General features: G+C 45.0%; 1 protein-coding gene across 2 annotated transcripts in view; it reads right to left on the bottom strand.

Annotated features, from left to right (window-relative positions):
- The window catches only part of RDX (radixin), a 125,957-nt gene that overhangs the window by 47,705 nt on the left and 60,685 nt on the right, over nt 1-17,567 (bottom strand). For both annotated transcript variants that reach the window (XM_039513190.1, XM_039513182.1), the window contains exon 3: nt 2,766-2,849. In XM_039513190.1, the coding sequence (XP_039369124.1) occupies nt 2,766-2,849 (84 nt within the window). The remainder of the gene's footprint in view (nt 1-2,765; nt 2,850-17,567) is intronic.

The following is a 17,567-nucleotide window of genomic DNA, read 5'->3' on the forward strand; positions in this document are numbered from 1 at the left end:
CTACCCCATCTAGTCGACGTTGGCGTTGTGGGAGCGGTTCCCCGTGGGTCCCCCCTCTGCGCGCGCTGGCGTCCGTCCAGGCTCCTGGCTCTCTCCGCAGAGCTGACGGGGGTCGCGTCCTTCTCCCCGGTGGTCAGCCCTTCCTGGGCTTCTCTGGCTAGCAGGAAGGGGTTAACCCCTGCTGTGTACCAGTGGGGCTGTCCGCCCCGTCACGACCTGGACTCTCCCTCTCCTCCTCCTCCCGGCGGGAGAGAAGAAGTCCACGCCCATGAGCCCTTGCCTGGCCGCGTGTGACACGGAAGCGTAGGGTTGGAGGACAGCCTAGTGCCCGACGCCCCACTCACTGCCAAGGCCTCGCGTTCTATGGTGCTTCTTCCCCTACCTCCGCGACAGTACAGCCCCCAAAAATCCGTTAGTAGTTGGACCGTTTGTTGTTAATTGTGTCGCAGGGGGCGGCAAGGGCGCGCAGCGCTTCTTCCAGCCAGCTTTTTCTGGGGGGGTGAACTGCGCGTCAAAACTCCGTGGGGGGGGCAGTGTGTGGGTTAGTAGGCACAACCGCCCGATAGTACCGGCCAGCCCTGTCTTTCTCGTGTGAGGCGTGTTAACGGGATGCCCAATATCCCTTCACAAGTCCAGGGTGGAGATGAACTCGCTTTTTTTTTCAGCAGCCAGCAGCACCCACACCCGGGCATGGGCGTCAAAAACAAAATGGCGCGGCGTTGGCGGAAGTCGTCGATGCAAAACTGACTGTCCCGCTCTGCTTGGGGACAACACTATGGGGGCTCCGCCATTCACTCGCGACTCTTCCAAGGGAGCGCATGTGGTGTGCTAATGTGGTTGGGTCCGTCGGGCGTCGACAAAAAACACGGGAACGCCGCCACCTCCGCTGGCTGGGGGTAAGCTCCTATGTCGTCGTCCCGGCTGCCTCTGCTCTCTCACCCACCAGCCCCCCCTCCGGTTCTGGCGGGTATGGGGCTATCAGCAGGCCACCGATCCCCCCGAAAAATCCCGCACTTGGCCCCCTTGTTATACCACCACGAACACGGGGTCTGCTCTCTTCCTTCCTTTTTTTTAGAGATCGGAGATACCCCCCCCTCCTCCCGAGAGAGGAGCTCAAAGGGGAGAACCTGCAGGAGTAGTTTTATCCAGTGCCGTGGGTCGTCCTCTAGCCGTGAATCGCTCGACCAAAAGCCATCCGTCTGGGGTGGTAGACGGAGGTCTTTAGTGCAGAGGTCATCGTTTCCTTGGTCGTTAGTATTTTTCTCGGGATACCTAGCGTCATAATCCACCACCACCCATGATGTGTACTTGTGCCTGCGCCTCTCTCCAGGGGGTCCCCCGAGATCCAGGCCTATCCGGTCAAAGGCCCCAGGGGGCTTTTTTTGACCTCCTTCTCTGCAGGGGGGGGAGGCGCACAATCTCTCTACTCGCATGCATGGATGCCAAAAAAGAACCTCTGGGCCACTTTGCAACGCTTCTCCCTGCCTAGGTGTCCGCTGGCGAGGTGGTACTGGTACTTACCACACAAGAGTAAGTCCGATGGAAATCATCTCTCCCCGGCTGGCGTGGGGGGGTCTCTCTCCCTTGTGCTAGGGTCGCCTGTTTCCCAAGCCCGGCTGAGAGTGGTATCCTCGTGTTCTCGAGAGAAGTCGGTAGCTCTGTTCTGGTTCCACCCGATCCCCCGAAGTAGATGGGATGGATCTCGGCGGGGCCCGGGTGGCTGCGGTGGCGGTGGGTCTTCCTCCCCTGTGGTGGGTCGGTCGCCTGTTCCCAAGCGGAGAGTGGTATATCCTCGTTTGCTCCTCGGGAAGTCGGTGTCCACCTCTAGCCAGCCGGGCCTTGTCGGCGCGGCGTGGGGGGGACTTGGCCTCTCTCTCTCGAGCTCCCGAGGGCCCCTCAGGGGGTCCTCGGCAGCCCCCCAGTTCTCCTCCCTGGCGGCGTAGCCCTCCCTCAAGACAGTGGGTAAGGCTTCACATCCCGTGGATGCCCTCCCGAATAAACCCTGGGCTACACCGAGTCAACTAAGGCCCAGGCAGACGCCCCATCACCGCAGCAGCAGCAGCGCTCCTCCCTCGAGCAGGGGGGTGGGGCGGGGCTGCCTGGCTGGCGCCCGCGCCTCTCGTCGCGATCTCTCCTCGGGTGTCGCCCCCTAGGGCCCGTTACTACTGTTCCGGGGCTGGACATGCCGCCGAGGCTCTCCCGTCCCCTTCCCGCGGCCGCTGGCCCTGGCGTGTATCTGGCGTTCCTGGAGTCGCTGGCGGTAGGTCTCAGGCTGACGCTAACTGGCCCAAGAGATGGCGGCCTTGACTCGTGGTAGTCCAGTGCGTCTTGGGCTGGGCCCCAGGTGGTGGGGGTGCAGTATCGTGCCCCATGAGTGAGGGGCCCTGTGCGGTCAGTCGCGACTGCTCAAAGGTCAGAGGAAGGCCTCGGGTCATCCCCGGCCCCATCTTAGCCGCGCGGGGTAATCCGCCCGACCGACCCCCGCGCCAGCCCCCCCCTGCCCTAGAGGCGGGCTCGGTGCCGGGCCGATTAGTGCCGCCATCTGTTTGCCCCAGCGCGCAGGGGCGCGGTGGGGCCCAGCAGAACTTCCTGGGCGTGGCTTCCTCTGCTAGCAAGGAAGGGTTAACCCCTGCTGTACCAGTGCGGGGCTGTCCCGCCCCGTCACAAAGATATTAATTGGAAAACATGAACAGAAATCTATAACACTATAATGTTTTGTAAGACTAGCATTGTATCCATGATTATTACACATAATAAAGAGTTACCTGGTCAAAGAGCTGTTTGCCAGTTGTATTGGGTTGGATGGCAAACTCCAGCTCTGCATCCATTGTGGTAACTCTTACATTGATCTATGGAGAGAAAAAAAATGAAATTCTTAGACAGTATGTGTTGTACAATGCTTTCATACAACTAATGGCAAGTTTATAAGAAAAAACGTTAGTATATTGGAGTCATTTACCATATAGCAAATATCACTTTGATCTTACTTATACACAAGACATAGGAGATATACAAATGGCCAAAGGTGAATCTATAGTATAAAAAGACAGTTACATTAATTCAGTGTTAAATATTGCACTAAATATAGTTTAAGTCAGAATTTGAAAATCAAAAGGGTATAACAAAGATTAAAAATTATTATGCAATTGCACAGCTAAACTAACTAAAGATAGAATATGGAGCCAGTCAGCTACTGGTCACCATTTCAGTTTGTTCGGGATGTTAGCAGTCAAATGCTAGCACCATTTAGGTGAGTTGGCAGTCTGTATTCAATTCCTCTTGTACTGATGCACCTGCAGTTGGGACCTTTGATGAGAGTGGCCAAGGACTGAATGGGTACAGAGACAGAACTGCCTTCTCACTCCAAGAACTGGTCTTGCTCCTAAAATTAGCACAGCAGTGTGCAGAAGCTGACACCACCACTATTCATGTTATACTTGTCTGGAGAATAAAGAGACCATCACCACATTTATTTATCTGATATTTTCTAGAAGCACTTACATGCACTATGAAAAGGAAATGAAAAAAAAATCCTATATTTCTTCTAGTATCATTAAAAACTATATCTAAAAAAGAGTAGCAGTTCTGAATTACAGTTGTTAAATGATGTAACTTGTGAGAAATAAAACCAAGTATGGGTTTGGAAAAATAGTGCATTTTAAAAGAAATAAAATTAAAACCTGAAAAAGTTTAAACAAACAGTTTGAGAGATCAACTATATTTTGCTATAAATAGCAGACGAAGCAGAATTATTTTTGCAAAACTTCGTATTTCTGATTTTGTGTTTTACCATACTTAAGGCATAAAAAAGTTTCCCTCTCCCTCACAAAATTTACAATTTTTTTTGATGAGCTCCTGGAATATAAATACTACCACACCACCAATTCCTATATAAACCCACTTCCATGACACATTACTCTAGTTTTGCCACTAGATGGAGTACTTTAAGAAGGAAATAAGTCAAGTCTCAGTAACCTAATATATATATACACACCTGTATCCCCAATACAACGCTGTCCTTGGGAGCCAAAAAATCTTACCGTGTTATAGGCGAAACCGCGTTATATTGAACTTGCTTTGATCCACCGGAGCACACAGCCCCGCCCCCCCGGAGATCCGCTTTACTGCGTTATATCCAAATTCGTGTTATATCAGGTCACAGGTATATATCATTGTTTAATATCTGTACTTCAGTAGTGCCCATAAGCCCCAACCAGGATAGGGATTCCATTGTGCTAGGTGCTGTACAAAATCATACAAAGACATGTTCCCTACCCTGAGTAAAATTTAAGACAATATATGAACGGTGAGGAAAGAGGAACAAAGAGCAGGTAAAACTATGCGTTAGCTGTCCCTCTTTGCCCTCTATCTCATCAGACACCATCATTAATTGGCTACATTTCTTACACATACTGAAGTATAGTTGGGTCTACAGGAAGAATTTGAAGGAGATAGTCTCATGGAGCTTAGGAGTGTAGTTCTATGCATAAAGTATAGTATGGAAGAACACGCCTACACATTTGTTTTACAAACACTGACAGATGGGCAGCAGTCAAAGCATTGTTGGTAGACTGAAAAAGTCAAGGGGGTGAGTGAAATACAGTAAGAAAAAGCTGGACAGGTAGTAAGGTGTAAGAATTGTGAAGAGACATGAAGCTGAAGACAAGTAATTTGAGCTTGATTAAGGGAAAGTGCGGGAACCAATAAAGGGATTCCAAGGGGGCTGACATGGTTACAGTGATGAACAAGGGAAAGTTGTCTTAGTAGCTGTGTTTTGATTTATTTGGAGGGGAGATGTGGGTGTCATGAAGGAGGTTACCACAATCAGGAGAGCAAATAATGGCCTGGATGAGAGTTTTGTTTGTCTGTACAGAAAAGAAAGAAGTGGACAAATCTTAAACGATATGCAGGAAGAAAATCTGTACTCTGCCTGGATGTGTGGGGCAAGAGAGAGGGAGGAAGAACAGGTGACTTATAAGCTTGGGTGAAAAGGCAGATGGTGCTTTTTGTCAATAGTGACAGATTAGAGGGAGTGAAGAGGAATTTGGAGAAAAAAGAGTTTTTATTGTAAACTTGAAACCAGTGGAGTGGCTTTTTGATTGGGTTAACAAAAAAACACACCAAACCAAACCATCAGGACACATTCATCAATTTTAAGTTAAAATTTAAACCTTTCCGAAACTGCTTTATTTTTCAAATTAAATACTAAGAAATCTACCTAGCAATTTAAGTTAATCGACCTTTTATCAGTTGGGCTCAGAAGGCAAAAGGAATAAAGCTGGATCAGATTTTAGCAAACAAATACACTTTGACATTTAATATAAAATATCACTATTACCACCAAACAGAGTGCCACAAAACCATCATAAAATGCAGTAGGTTATACTATTATGTGATTAGTTTTCTAAAATGATTCTAGAAGCTCTCTGGAGTAATAGCACTAATCTGTATACAGAAATCCTCTGTTGTGACAACCACCTGACAAATCAAGAAGTCATTTGTTCACAGAGTGCATTATCTACAAGATATAAACAATCAAAGGGACATAAAAATAAGGGGAAAATATACAAACTGAACATCTAACTTCCATCTTCTGTTTGTACAAGAACAAGTTTTCTAATTCAGATAAAGTTTCTGATTGATAGAGGTCCAGACACGGGAGATGTGTTGAAATAGTATCTGACAAGTACAACTGGGAGAGATTTACAAAACACACACATTAGCAGTTCCAGGTCAATTAGGGTACGTCTACACTGCAATTAGACACCTGCAGCTGGCCCTGTGGCAGCTGAGTTGGGTTCACGGGCAGGGGCAGCTCCAGGCCCCAGCACACCAAGCGCGTGCTTGGGGCAGCATGCCGCGGGGGGCGGTCTGCTGGTCGCCGGGAGGACGGCAGTCAGCCAGCCTTCGGTGGCATGCCTGCGGAGGGTCCACTGGTCCCGCGGCTCCGGTAGACCTCCCGCAGGCGTGCCTGTGGAGGGTCCGCTGGTCCTGTGGCTCCGGAGCCGCAGGACCAGCGGACCCTCCACAGGCACGCCTGCAGTAGGTCCACCAGAGCCGCAGGACCAGCGACCAGCAGAGCGACCCCCGCGGCATGCCGCCGTGCTTGGGGCGGCTAAATGTCTAGAGCCGCCCCTGCTCACAGGGCTCGGGCTAAGGAGCTGTTTAACTGCAGTATAGACATTTGGGCTTGGGCTGGTGCCCCAGCTCTAGAATCCTGCAAGAAGGGAGGGTCCCAGAACTCAGACTGCAGCCTGAGCCTGAACGTCTACACCACAATTCAACATCATCTTAGCCCGAGCCCCATGAACCCAAGTCAGCTAGAATGGGCCAGCCACAGGTGTCTAACTGCAGTGTAGACATACGTCTAGACACATTACACTAGCCCAGGGGTAGGCAACCTATGGCACACATGCTGAAGGTGGCAGGCGAGCTGATTTTCAGTGGCACTCACACTGCCCGGATCCTGGCCACCAGTCGGGGGGGGCTCTGCATTTTAATTTAATTTTAAATGAAGCTGCTTAAACATTTTAAAACCTTATTTACTTTACATACAGTAGTGCACTTATACATTATAGACTTATAGAAAGAGACCTTCTAAAAACATTAAAATGAATTACCGGCATGCAAGACCTTAAATTAGAGTGAATAAATGACTCGGCACAGCACTTCTGAAAGGTTGCCGACCCCTGCGCTAACCTTTGTTATAGCAATAGTCAAAGAAAAATAGTCAGCCAACTACATAGAACATTTATGTGCTTGCCTCTTTTAACAGGACATTCATGTTGAGTGGGAAGACATGTTCTCTTTCTTAAAGTAAATTGTCTTTTTATAAAAAGGAGAGGACTAAGAAAAGGAGTTCATTGTTAAAATGTTTTATATTTTAAGCCTACTGGCAGCTGGGTGGCTTTGGATGCATTCCAAATAATTCTATTGCTTAAAAAAAAAATTAACACAGCTTTTAAAAGGTGTATACCAGGGGTCGGCAACCTTTCAGAAGTGGTGCGCCAAGTCTTCATTTATTCACTCTAATTTAAGGTTTTGCATGCCAGTAATACATTTTAATGTTTTTAGAAGGTCTCTTTCTATAAGTCTAAAAAAGATAACTAAACTATTGTTGTATATAAAGTAAATAAGGTTTTTAAAGTGTTTAAGAAACTTCATTTAAAATTAAATTAAAATGCAGAGCCCCCTGGCCAGGTGGCCAGGACCCAGGCAGTGTGAGTGCCACTGAAAATCAGCTCGTATGCCACCTTTGGCACATGTGCCATAGGTTGCCTACCCCTGATGTATACTTACATAATGTAATTCTTTAGGCTTGTAGAATCAGAATTGTAGGACTAGAAGGGACCTCGAGAGGTCATCTAGTCCAGTCCCCTGCACTCATGGCAGAACTAAATATTATCTAGACCATCCCTGACAGGTGTTTGTCTAACCTGCTATTAAAAATATCCAATGATGGAGATTCCACAACCTCCCTAGACAATTTATTTCAGTGCTTAATTACCCTGACACTTAGGAAGCTTTTCTGAATGTCCAACCTAAACCACACTTGCTGCAATTTAAGCCCGTTGCTTTTTATCCTATCCTCCGAGGTTAAGAACAACAAGTTTTCTCCCTCTTCCCTTTAACAACTTTTTACGTACTTGAAAACTATTATGTCCCCCCTCAGTCTTCTCTTCTCCAGAAGAACAAACCCAATTTTTTCAATCTTCCCTCATAGGTCTTGTTTTCTAGACCTTTAATCATTTTTGATGCTCTTCTCTGGACTGTCTCCAATTTCTCCACATCTTTCCTGAAATGTGGCACCCAGAACTGGACACCGTACTCCAGTTGAGGGCTAATCAGCACAGAGTAGAGCGTGTCTTGCTTACAATACCCTTGCTAATACATCCCAGAATTATGTTGCTTTTTTTTGTAACAGCATTACAATGTTGATTCATATTTTGCTTGTGATCCACTATGGCCCCCAGATCCCTTTCTGCAGTACTCCTTCCTAGGCAGTCATTTCCTATTTTGTATGCATGTCCTTCCTAAGTGGAGTACTTTGCATTTGTCCTTATTGAATTTTATCCTATTTACTTCAGACCATTTCTCCAATTTATCCAGATCATTTTCAATTATAATCCTATCCTCCAAAGCACCTGTAACCCATCCCAGCTTGGTATCGTCCACAAACTTTGTAAGTGTACTCTCTATGCCACTATCTAAATCATTGATTGAAGATATTGAACAGAACTGACCCCTATGGGACTCCACTTGATATGCCCTTCCACCTTGATTGTGAATCACTGATACTACTCTCTGGAAATGGTTTTCCAACCAGTTAGGCACCCACTTTACAGTAGCTCCATCTAGGCTATATTTCTCTAGTTTGCTTATGACAAGTTCATGCGAGACAGTATCAAAAGTCTTACTAAAGTGACGATATGCCACATCTACTGCTTCCCTCCTATTCACAAGCCTTGTCACCCTATCAAAGAAAGCTATTAGGTTGGTTTGACATGATTTGTTCTTGACAAATCCATGCTGTTACTTATCACCTTATTATCTTCTAGGTGTTTGCAAATTCATTGAGTATTTGCTCCATTATCTTTCTGGGTACTGAAGTTAAGGTGACTGGTCTGTAATTCCTTGGATTTTTCACACCCCTGAGAGATATTATACTGATGTAAATTCCTAGCGTAGACCAGTTCTAAGAGAGAAAAGGGGGTATTTACCAATTCTGGGACTTGGAGGCTAAAGTGGAGAGGGAGCCACTGGAGGAAATTAAGTTAAAAATAAATAAATCAGGGCTCTGACAAGGAGAGGTCCCTCAGTACTATCTTTTTTTCTTACCCAGCACCTACCAGTTTTCTTTTTTATTTCTAAAGAATGCTTTTTGTCAATATATTGCAACAATGAATGGACAAATAGATTTAGAACACCAGATAAATGTTAAATAATAATTACCCGTCAACAATGAAACTTCTATGCACACTGAAGTATAAAAATCTTGCATATATCTTAAAATAGCAATACAATTATTTGCAATACAATTATTTTCAAGTTAGGTCACTTATTTAGCCTTTAAAATAACCTAATAGGCTTGGCTTACCAATCTGCCCTAAATTGCAGTATCTCACTGCCCTGCTCATATAAACTAAGCACAGAATAACATTTTCCCTCTAAATGCAAATACAGTTATCTAGCATACATAATCAGGACTTACCTGTAAGTACAGTTAGCTTGCAAAAGCCAAAAAATACAGGAAGTGTGGGGGGAATAGATAATGGACCTGCTGATATACAGTAAATGCCACTGGGCTTATCTCACCTGTTAATTTTAATATATCTAGAGAAAGCAGTAAATTTAGGGCTTTCTACACGTACAGCGCTGCAGCTGCGCCACTTCAGCACTTAGTGAAGACACCACTGCCTACACCAAATAGGAGAACTTCTCCTGTTGGTGCTGATACTCCATCTCAGAAGGCTCAATAACTTGTTTTGAGGGTGGATTTTACAAGTCTTTTGATAAAAAAATAGTCAAGTATTTAGGAGAAAAACTTAGTTTCTCTATAAAATCCCAATTTAATTTAATATTTAGTATCAGCCAGTTATCTGTAGCAACTATAACTGTATAAACCTAACCAATCATGATTAAGCTAGACATATTAAAAGTTATAGTTTCTTCCAGTCATTCCATTATTCTAGTTCAAATGCCAGCTGTCTATAAACTGTATTGTGCATATTAAATTATTTGAATTATTTAAATTACAGTAGTACCCAGAGGCCCTGCAGTCTCTGTACCAACCTAACTAAAGACAACACATAAGTGAATGTAACAAAAACTGACAGAATAAGGAAAGCATGACAGAGTAAAGAGCAATAGCAACACTATGGCTATACAAAGTCACCATGCGCACATTTTAAAACCTCAATCAGTCCTCTCTGGGTATGTCCACTCTGCAATGTAAACTCATGCTCAGACTCAAGCCCCAACCCCCTTTCCATCTACACACAATTCTAACTCAGGCCCAGCCCCTGGACCTCACAGGCATGGAGGGTTTGAGAGCCCAAGTCTCACAGGGGCTCCAGCCCAAACTCCATCATTTTGTTGTATGGATGCAGGAGTGGGGGGGGGGGGCGGAGAGCCGGTACAAATTACTGGGGCCTGGCAGTCTGGAAGGGAGCCCGGCTTCCCCAGCCCTGTTTAGCCGGTCCGCCCTTGCTGGGGGCCCCAAACCCACTCTCGGCAGCCCTGTACGGATGTAGCTCAAGCCTGTGACACCTAGACTTAACATAAGAACAGCCATACTGGGTCAGACCAAAGGTCCATCTTGCCCAGTATCCTGTCTTCTGACAGTGGCCAATGCCAGGTGCCTCAGAGGGAATGAGCAGAACAGGTAATCATCAAGTGATCCACTTCCTGTCGCCCATTTCCAGCTTCTGGCAAACAGAGGCTAGAGAAACCATCCCTACCCATCCTGGCTAAGAGCCATTGATGGACCTATCCTCCATGAACTTATCTAGTTCTTTTTTGAACCCTGTTATAGTCTTGGTTTTCACAACATCCTCTGGCAAGGAGTTCTAAAGGCTGACTGTGCATTGTGTGAAGAAATACTTCTTTTGTTTTAAACCTGCTGCTGATTAATTTCATTTGGTGACCCCCTAGTTCTTGTGTTATGAGAAGGCGTAAATAACACTCACTCACTTTCTCCACACCAGTCATGATTTTATAGACCTCTATCATATCCCCCCTCAATTATCCATTTTCCAAGCTGAAAAGTCCCAGTTTTATTAATCTCTCCTCATATGGAAGCTGATCCCCTAATCACTTTTGTTGACCTTTTCTGTATCTTTTCAATTCTAATATATCATTTTTGTGATGCGGCAACCACATCTACATGTGGTATTCAAGATGTGGGTGTACCCTGAATTTATATAAAGGAAATATGATATTTTCTGTCTTATTATTTAGCCCTTTCTTAATGATTCCTAACATTGTTAGCTTTTTTGATTGTCGCTGCACATTGAGTGGATGTTTTCAGAGAACTATCCACAATGACTCCAAGATCTCTTTCTTGAGTGGTAACAGCTAATTTAGACCCCATCATTTTATATGGACAATTGGGATTATGTTTTCCAATGTGCATTACTTTGCATTTACCAACACTGAATTTCAGCTGCCATTTTGTTGCGCCGTCACCCAGTGTTGAGAGATCCTTTTGTAACTCTTCGCAGTCTGCGTTGGACTTAACTATCTTGAGTAGTTTCGTATCATCTGCAAATTTTGCCATCTCACTGTTTACTCCTTCTTCCAGATCATTTATGAATATATTGAACAGCACTGGTCCCAGTACAGACCCGTGGGGTACACCACTGTGTCTCCATTCTGAAAACTGACCATTTATTCTACCCTGTGTTTCCTATTTTTAACCAGTTACCGATCCATGGGAGGACCTTCCTCTTATCCCATGACATCTTACTTTGCTTAAGAGCCTTTGGTGAGAGACCTTCTCAAAGGCTTTCTGAAAATCTAAGTACACTATATCCACTGGATCTCCCTTGTCCACATGCTTGTTGACCCCCTCAAAGAATTCTAGTAGATTGATGAGGCATGATTTCCCTTTACAAAAACCATGTTGACTCTTTCCCAACAAATTATGTTCATCTATGTGTCTGACAATTCTGTTCTTTCCTATAGTTTCAACCAATTTGCCCTATGCTGAAGTCAGGCTTACTGGCCTATAATTGTCGGCATCACCTGTGGAGCCCCTTTTAAAAATTGGTGTCACATTAGCTATCCTCCAGTCATTTGGTAGAGAAGCTGATTTAAATGATAGTTTACAAACCATAGTTAATAGTTCTGCAATTTAACATTTGACTTCCTTCAGAACTCTTGGGTGAATACCATCTGGTCTTGGTGACTTATTACTGTTTAATTTATCCATTTGTTCCAAAATCTCCTCTAATGACTCCTCATTCTGGAACAGTTCCTCAGATTTATCACATATAAAGAATGGCTCATGTTTGGAAACATCCCTCACATCTTCAGCCAGGAAGACCGATGCAAAGAATTCATTTAGTTTCTCTAAATTAATTTAGTGGGTCCTGAGAATCCACCAACAATCCCATGGGACAATGTCCTTTGTCCTTTCTATCCCAAGACCGGTCAATAAACTTTCAACCTTTCCATTTTGTTCTGACCACTGAATTGCAGAGTGAACCTTCTACTGTTTGTAATGGCCATTGACACAAAGAACTGCTTTGTCAAGCATGCTGCAAGCTGGCCATGGGAGCACAGGCAGATTTTGATCAGTCTCCGGTGCAAGGCGAACAAACAGTTTGACTTTAGCAAGTGTTCCAGGAATGACCATGCATAGCAGCTAATAGCGAAGAAACTGGCAGCACTGAGGATTCACTGAACCAGTGCTAGAAGCAGATTACGCAGCTCACAACCACCTACTGGCAAGCCAGGAATAACAACCACACCTCTGGGAACTCATTATCATCCTGACCCTTTTATGAGGGACCAAATGTACTGCACTGAGCCACCAGCACTTCATGACAGCCTGATCAGCTGGGATGACCACCTTCTCACCCTTTAATCCAGTATAGGTCTGGAGAGAAGTCGGCAAATGCCAGAGGAGGATGGTGAAGTGACTCTTGTATTCAAATCAGTTCCTGAGGAGACTTTTCCATTAGAGCAGCTGCATCACATTCTGGGTCTCTACTCAGGAGTTTTTTGATGCTGCATGGAGGCATCGAGGTAAGTTTCTTACTCCACGGTTTTTGTTAATACTGGGGGGTGAGGGATTTTTGTTTTTTTTAACCCATTGCAAAATGTATTTCAAGCCACACGCAACAGCGTGTATCCACTAAAGACATATTGCATGCCAGTGCTCTAGTGTAAATCCCCCTTCTCATCACTACCACCATATGGAATTCAAAATGAAGCACAACAGGGAAACAAGCATTTAAAAATAATTTACTAGAAACATGCACATTTTTACAGAGATTAGTCAGGTAATTTGAAATAAGAACACTTGCCTTCCCTTTTAGTATGCCATACCCTACAAATCGGGCACACCACAATGTATCCAAATGCGAGCGACAAAGTTGGTTAAAGGGATGAAATGCAAGTCATATGAGCAAAGGCTGAAGGAACTGGCTTTAGTCTGGGAGAGGAGATTAAGAGGGAGTGTGGAAATATGACAGCGGTCTTCAGATACTTGAAAAGCTGCCATAAAAAAAGATGGAGAAAAAGTTGTTTTCTTTTGCCTCAGAGTGCAGGACAAGAGGCAATGGATTCAAACTACAGCATAGCAGATTTAGATTAAATCTCAGGAAAAAAAAACTTCCTAACTGTAAGAACAGTAGGATAATGGAACAGTCTGCCTCAGAAGGTTGTGGAAGCGTCTTCACTGGAGGTTTTCAAAAGGAGGCTGGACAGTCATTTGTTTTGGACTGTTTAGACACAACAAATCCTGCATCTTGGCAGGAGGTTAGACTAAATGACCCATGCAGGCACTTTTAACACTATGATTCTGTAATTAGCTGCCTGTAAACAGAAAACTGTTTGAGCAACTGGATGACAAAATCAATCAAAGTACAGTCAGGAGGTTGTATTCAGTTCAGAAATGTACTGGGGGGGTGTGGGGAGGAAGAATGGCTTGGTAGATGTTTCAGAGTTTGTATTATCATGTGCATTTGAATGCAGTCCCTGGGCAGATGCGTTCAGAGCAGTCTATATTGAGTGTCGTATGGAGCTAGTCATCCATGTGAACACTGACACAGCATTCTGTTGATTCCCCCACGAATTTTGACCCAATTCCGGGCATTGATAGCTGCAAACATAACACGAACTCCATATTGGTAATCATATTTCAGGGAAGGACATATTTCCTGGGCCCTCTTCTGTAGGTCACCAGCCCACTTCACTCAGAGATGTGCTGCTCCACCACCTTAAGTTTGAAAACCTCTGTAGCATACACAGCTGGCTTGCAACCAAGCAGCTTGAAATAAAGTTTCCCTTTGCCATTCTGGAACCTCTGGGATTGTAATGTCCTCAAGAAAGTACAATGTCTGAAAGTACAGAGAATGCTTCTGTAGTAAGCGCCCCCCCATGACTCTCAAGGAGCTCAGCTATTTAAAAAACTGTAAACTGTAACTTGCCATTGACTGTGGAGTATTTTCACTGTGATTAACTGAGCTGAGGCATTTCTCTCAGAATATACTGAAGCTCAGTTTTACAAAGTATCATATTTTGGCCTTGAGGTTCCACAAGGCACTTTTGCCTGCAGATGGCACTGAACCTATTGTGAGGCAATGAAACAATAATGTACTGTTTGATTTCTGCTTTTAGTACATTCGAGCTCTGCTGGTCCTTCAACCTTGGTAGAGTGGCCCTACTCCAGCAGGACCCTGGGATGCAGAACTGTCATGAACAGGTCCAAACAGAAGTGTTTCCATGATGGTAGAAATTCTGGACAGGGCCAACAAGCAGTTGTAGTATCAGAGGAAGAAAAAAGCAGTCCTCCAACCCTGTGCTGATTTCCTTCCCCCTGCAAGCTTCCACTCCTGTGCAGACAAAGCTCCATCCCGTGAACAACTCCAATCCCTGCAAGCGGCAACAAATAGGAAGGAACACAAACAGGCAACCAGGAGACACACAACAGTAAGGGGGTTTATTGTTTGAAACCAGTTGCCCTGTTTGCCTTGTTCATGCACTTTGTTAAAAGTTTTGGTGTTGGTTTATTACTATTGTTTTCATGTGCTAATGGCAACTGGCCTACCTGGCAATGACTTAATATTGTACTTTTCTAATATATGTTCAAAAATAAGGTTATTTTGCCAAGAAATTTTATTGCCATCACTGCATCACATTACATAATGTATGCTTCAAATAATTAAGGTAAACACATGATAAGAGACAATTGAGAAGATATATGCAAACACTATTTCTCAATACATTTCTCTACATCAATTCTCCAGTAAATCCAGTACCTGACAGTTTATAAGTGATCATGTCATTCTACGTCTCCCCCTACATTTCACTGCATGATGTGATAGCACCTCATTTACTGTAAGGACTGCATAATCACACTCAAATATACTATTCTCCCTATTTTATTGGCCCACGAAAATCCATAACATGCGAGTACAGAGCATGCCTGCCTTATATTGCCCAGATGCATCCTGCCCTAGCTGTGGCAGATGCACTTTCTAGCTGAGTGTACAAGTTCAGCAATCCATTACTGTCATAGCTCCATTCAGGGACAAATGGCTCACCTTTGGCTTTACACAGATTATGAAGAGCACAGCAAACCACAATAATGGCATTGATGACACAGGCATCCAAATGGGTCTGTAAATAGCACCATAGGCTCAGACTTTAAGGTCAGGAAGAAGGGACCATTATGATAATCGAGTTTGACCTTCTGCGCACATCACAGGCCACAGAACCTCACTGACTCACTCCTGTAATAGACCCATAACCTTTGGCTGAGTTACAGACTTCAAGTCCATCCACCATTTACTCTAGTTTAAATCAGCATAGTGACCTGTGCCCCATGCTGCAGAAGAAGGAAAATATCCCAGGGTCTCTGCCAATCTGACCTGGGAGAAAATTCCCTTCTGATCCCAAATATGATGATCTGTTGGATGCCAAGCATGTCCACAAAACCCACCACTCAGATACCTGAGAAAGAATTTACTGTAGTAACTCAGAGACTTTCATAGACTCATAGAATGTCAGGATTGGAAGGGACCTCAGGAGATCATCTAGTCCAACCCCCTGCTCAAAGCAGGACCAATTCCCAGACAGATTTTTATCCCAGTTCCCTAAATGGCCCCCTCAAAGATTGAACTCACAACCCTAGGTTTAGCAGGCCAATGTTCAAACCACTGAGCTATCCCTTTCCCATCTAGTTTCCCATCTCTGGCTGTTGTGGCTATTTACTACTAGCAGTTGCAGATGGGCCATATGCCATTGTATGCAATCTCCTCAAACCATCTCCTCCAGCGAGACATTCAACCACCATTACGCACCTGCTGAAAGCCCAGCTGAACTTTCTTTTGCCAGGCCTGCTGAGATCAGTATGTTTGTCAGTAGCCAAAGCAAAAGGGAGCACACAGGATCCCCCATGTTAATAGTATGAACAATATCTCCATTTATAACAATATCATTTAGTGGGAATAGTGTCCGAACCTGTCCATGAATGTAGACTCCCAGTCATCAGAAAACCTTGGCATCATGAACTTTTCCAGTGCAGCCCATGTCGGTGTCCATAAATCTGCCTGTGGGGTCCACAAGGGTCTACATAGTAACGGAGTAGTGCCCTTTGCAGTTTATGTAATCTTGGGCTAGAGGAGGGCAAACTAGGAGCAATCCTATCAATGGCCCCAGTATAATTTGGAAACCCCATTCCTCAAAACCAGCTGTTACTTCAGGGATATTGTTTATGCCCACCACTTTTGTGGAAATCACATGCCTGACTGCCTTAAGAAACCTCCACAACCATTTTACCCTTGACTGACTTTCCAGCACCTAACTATTTCACAATAGACCTGTAGCAGTTTGGGGTAGCCAGCTTCCACTCAGTTACAGCAACCTGCTTTGGGCCATTAGGGATGCCCTCATGCATGTCATAATGCTGGAGGGTTGGGGCATGCTGCTCACAAAGCTCCCAGAAATGTAGCTTTCTTCACAGGAAAGTTTGAGATTCACTGCTGGCCATCCCAGGTGTGTTTGACGATGTGATCCCACCACTCTGTGCTTGGAGCCCAGCACCAGAAGTGCTTGTCTATGTAGGCTGCATCAGAGGCTACACAAAGAGTCATGAGCAGCAGTCAGCCAGCTCCATTTTCCTGTATCACCCTCCTCCAACAGGTGCCTTTGGTAGGTCAGAAACCGCTGCAGGAATGTCCACCTCATCTCATGGCTGCTCTGCCCATTTGCTGGAGTAAAAGTGCAAGCAAAAAAAGCTCTTCAAATGGCGACTCCTCCCTGCTGCTTGATCCAATTGCTGGGAGCGTGCAGACCCAAAAGACAGCTCAGCAGGATCTACTGAAAACCTGGCAGGCTGTGATAACCTCCTGTAACATGCCAGGTGGACAGTCAAATTTTCCCACACTGCACCATGAACCAGGGGCTAGAGCAACAGGAATCCTGGCATAAACTGCTTTGATTCAGTCTGCATACTGCAGCGTGGATGCTGAAGCCCTGGGCTAAAGGCCCTGGTCCAGAAATTCTAAACCTATGGTCAATATGCAGTGTGGAAGCTTAAGCGCTGGGCTTGCAAACCCAGGGTTTGTGGATTCAAATCTCATTAACCCTAGGCTTACGTTGCAGTGTACACAACCTCTGTTGGCCACCTGTATATCCATTTATACTGTAAAAATAAATGCCACATATCTATTTGAACTGTAATTTAGCTACCCATAACAGGGTAGCTGGCCCATTAAATGAAACTGGGCTCAACTCTCCTGTTCAAGTCCAGATGCTCCCAGCTGGACCAATTAATCAGACAGGGCAGCACCTGGGGGCCAGAAAAGGTGAGTTAGAGCATGCTGAGTCAGTCAGAA

Source organism: Mauremys reevesii, linkage group 1, assembly GCF_016161935.1.
Source record: "Mauremys reevesii isolate NIE-2019 linkage group 1, ASM1616193v1, whole genome shotgun sequence".
NCBI lineage: Eukaryota > Metazoa > Chordata > Testudines > Geoemydidae > Mauremys > Mauremys reevesii.